This window comes from Microtus ochrogaster, chromosome 4 (assembly GCF_000317375.1).
Source record: "Microtus ochrogaster isolate Prairie Vole_2 chromosome 4, MicOch1.0, whole genome shotgun sequence".
Lineage (NCBI taxonomy): Eukaryota > Metazoa > Chordata > Mammalia > Rodentia > Cricetidae > Microtus > Microtus ochrogaster.
Window position 1 is genome coordinate 31,052,442 of NC_022011.1, and position 1,250 is coordinate 31,053,691.

Sequence of the window (1,250 nt, forward strand, 5' to 3'; positions counted from 1 at the left end):
TGCTGTGGTGCTGACGTATGAACACCATGCAGACGACACACTGTCTATATGATCTGTGCTGTGGCGCTGACATGAACACCACACAGAAGACGGCACACTGCGAGCTTCTACAAGTTGTACCGATTTGTGCTGTTACTCGCACAGAGCAGGAGGTTCTGTGGACTTTGTGGCTGACCTTTGGTAGAAGTCCATCAGCTCACTGACAAGGACTGTGAATGCCACTTCCAGGTCTCCATCACAGCCTCCCAAAGCAGATGGTGCTGGCAAGAAGTGTTCATAGATTGCCCACTGGTGGAAGTCATGCCTGTAATGGTTGAACACGCAGGTGAATTCTGAGGAACATGTTATAACCAGGGGTTCTTAACACCCTGAGGAGGGATCCATAAGAACAGAAGCTGGGCGTGGTAGCACACAACTTTAATCTCAGCACTTTGGGACTGCAATCTAGCAGAAACAGGAGGATCTCTGAGTTTGAGGTCAGCCTGGTCTATAGAGTGAGTACAGCTGGAACTATACACAGAGAAACCCTGTGTCAACACCCTCCCCCCTCTAAAAAAGAGGAGCATCCAGTTCTGGTGACTGTGTAAAGTGGTACTAGCATCAGCAGCCTGAGAACTCAGTGAGGTGTCACTGTCTGCAAGGCAAGGGGCCGGTGCTGTCGGGAAAGCCACTCTGAGGGGCAATGCTATGACCACAGCCTAGGCAGGAACCCAGTAATGGAGCAGGCAGCTACACCAGTGTGGACTGAGTCATCTGGTGGTCGGAACCATGGCCGCCTAACAAGGAAGACAGCGGAGAATCCAGACTGTGGACTGCAGGTTGATGACCAGAGAGTGGTATTGCCTGTGCTGAAGGGAAGGGTCTCAAGGACATGGTGGCTGTGGTCCACTAAGAGGAAACAGCCAAATATAATAAGGTGTCCCACACCACAAAGAGCAGGTGAGGGAGACGAAGGGCCAGCATTTTGTCCATGTGGGCGAGATCTGCACGGAATCTACTCGAGTGTCCGGTGTGCGATTAACGCAGGAAGGATGGCAGGAAGTGATTACCAGTGGAGGTTTTGCCTCGCATGTGTGAGGCCATTGCTTCTCTCTCCAATCTCCAGCTGTGCAGAGGGCGGCTGAGGAGGAGGATCCCTAAAACACACCTAAATACAGTCTCAAAGATCCCTAAAACACGTCTCAATACAGTCTCGAGGAGGATCCCTAAAACAAGTCTCAATACAGTCTCGAGGAGAATCCCTAAAACAC

General features: G+C 51.2%; 1 protein-coding gene across 1 annotated transcript in view; it reads right to left on the reverse strand.

Annotated features, from left to right (window-relative positions):
- The window catches only part of Fanca (FA complementation group A), a 58,071-nt gene that overhangs the window by 10,841 nt on the left and 45,980 nt on the right, over positions 1 to 1,250 (reverse strand). Inside the window, exon 30 of the mRNA XM_005345833.3 lies at positions 176 to 304. Coding sequence (XP_005345890.1) covers positions 176 to 304 — 129 coding nt within the window. The remainder of the gene's footprint in view (positions 1 to 175; positions 305 to 1,250) is intronic.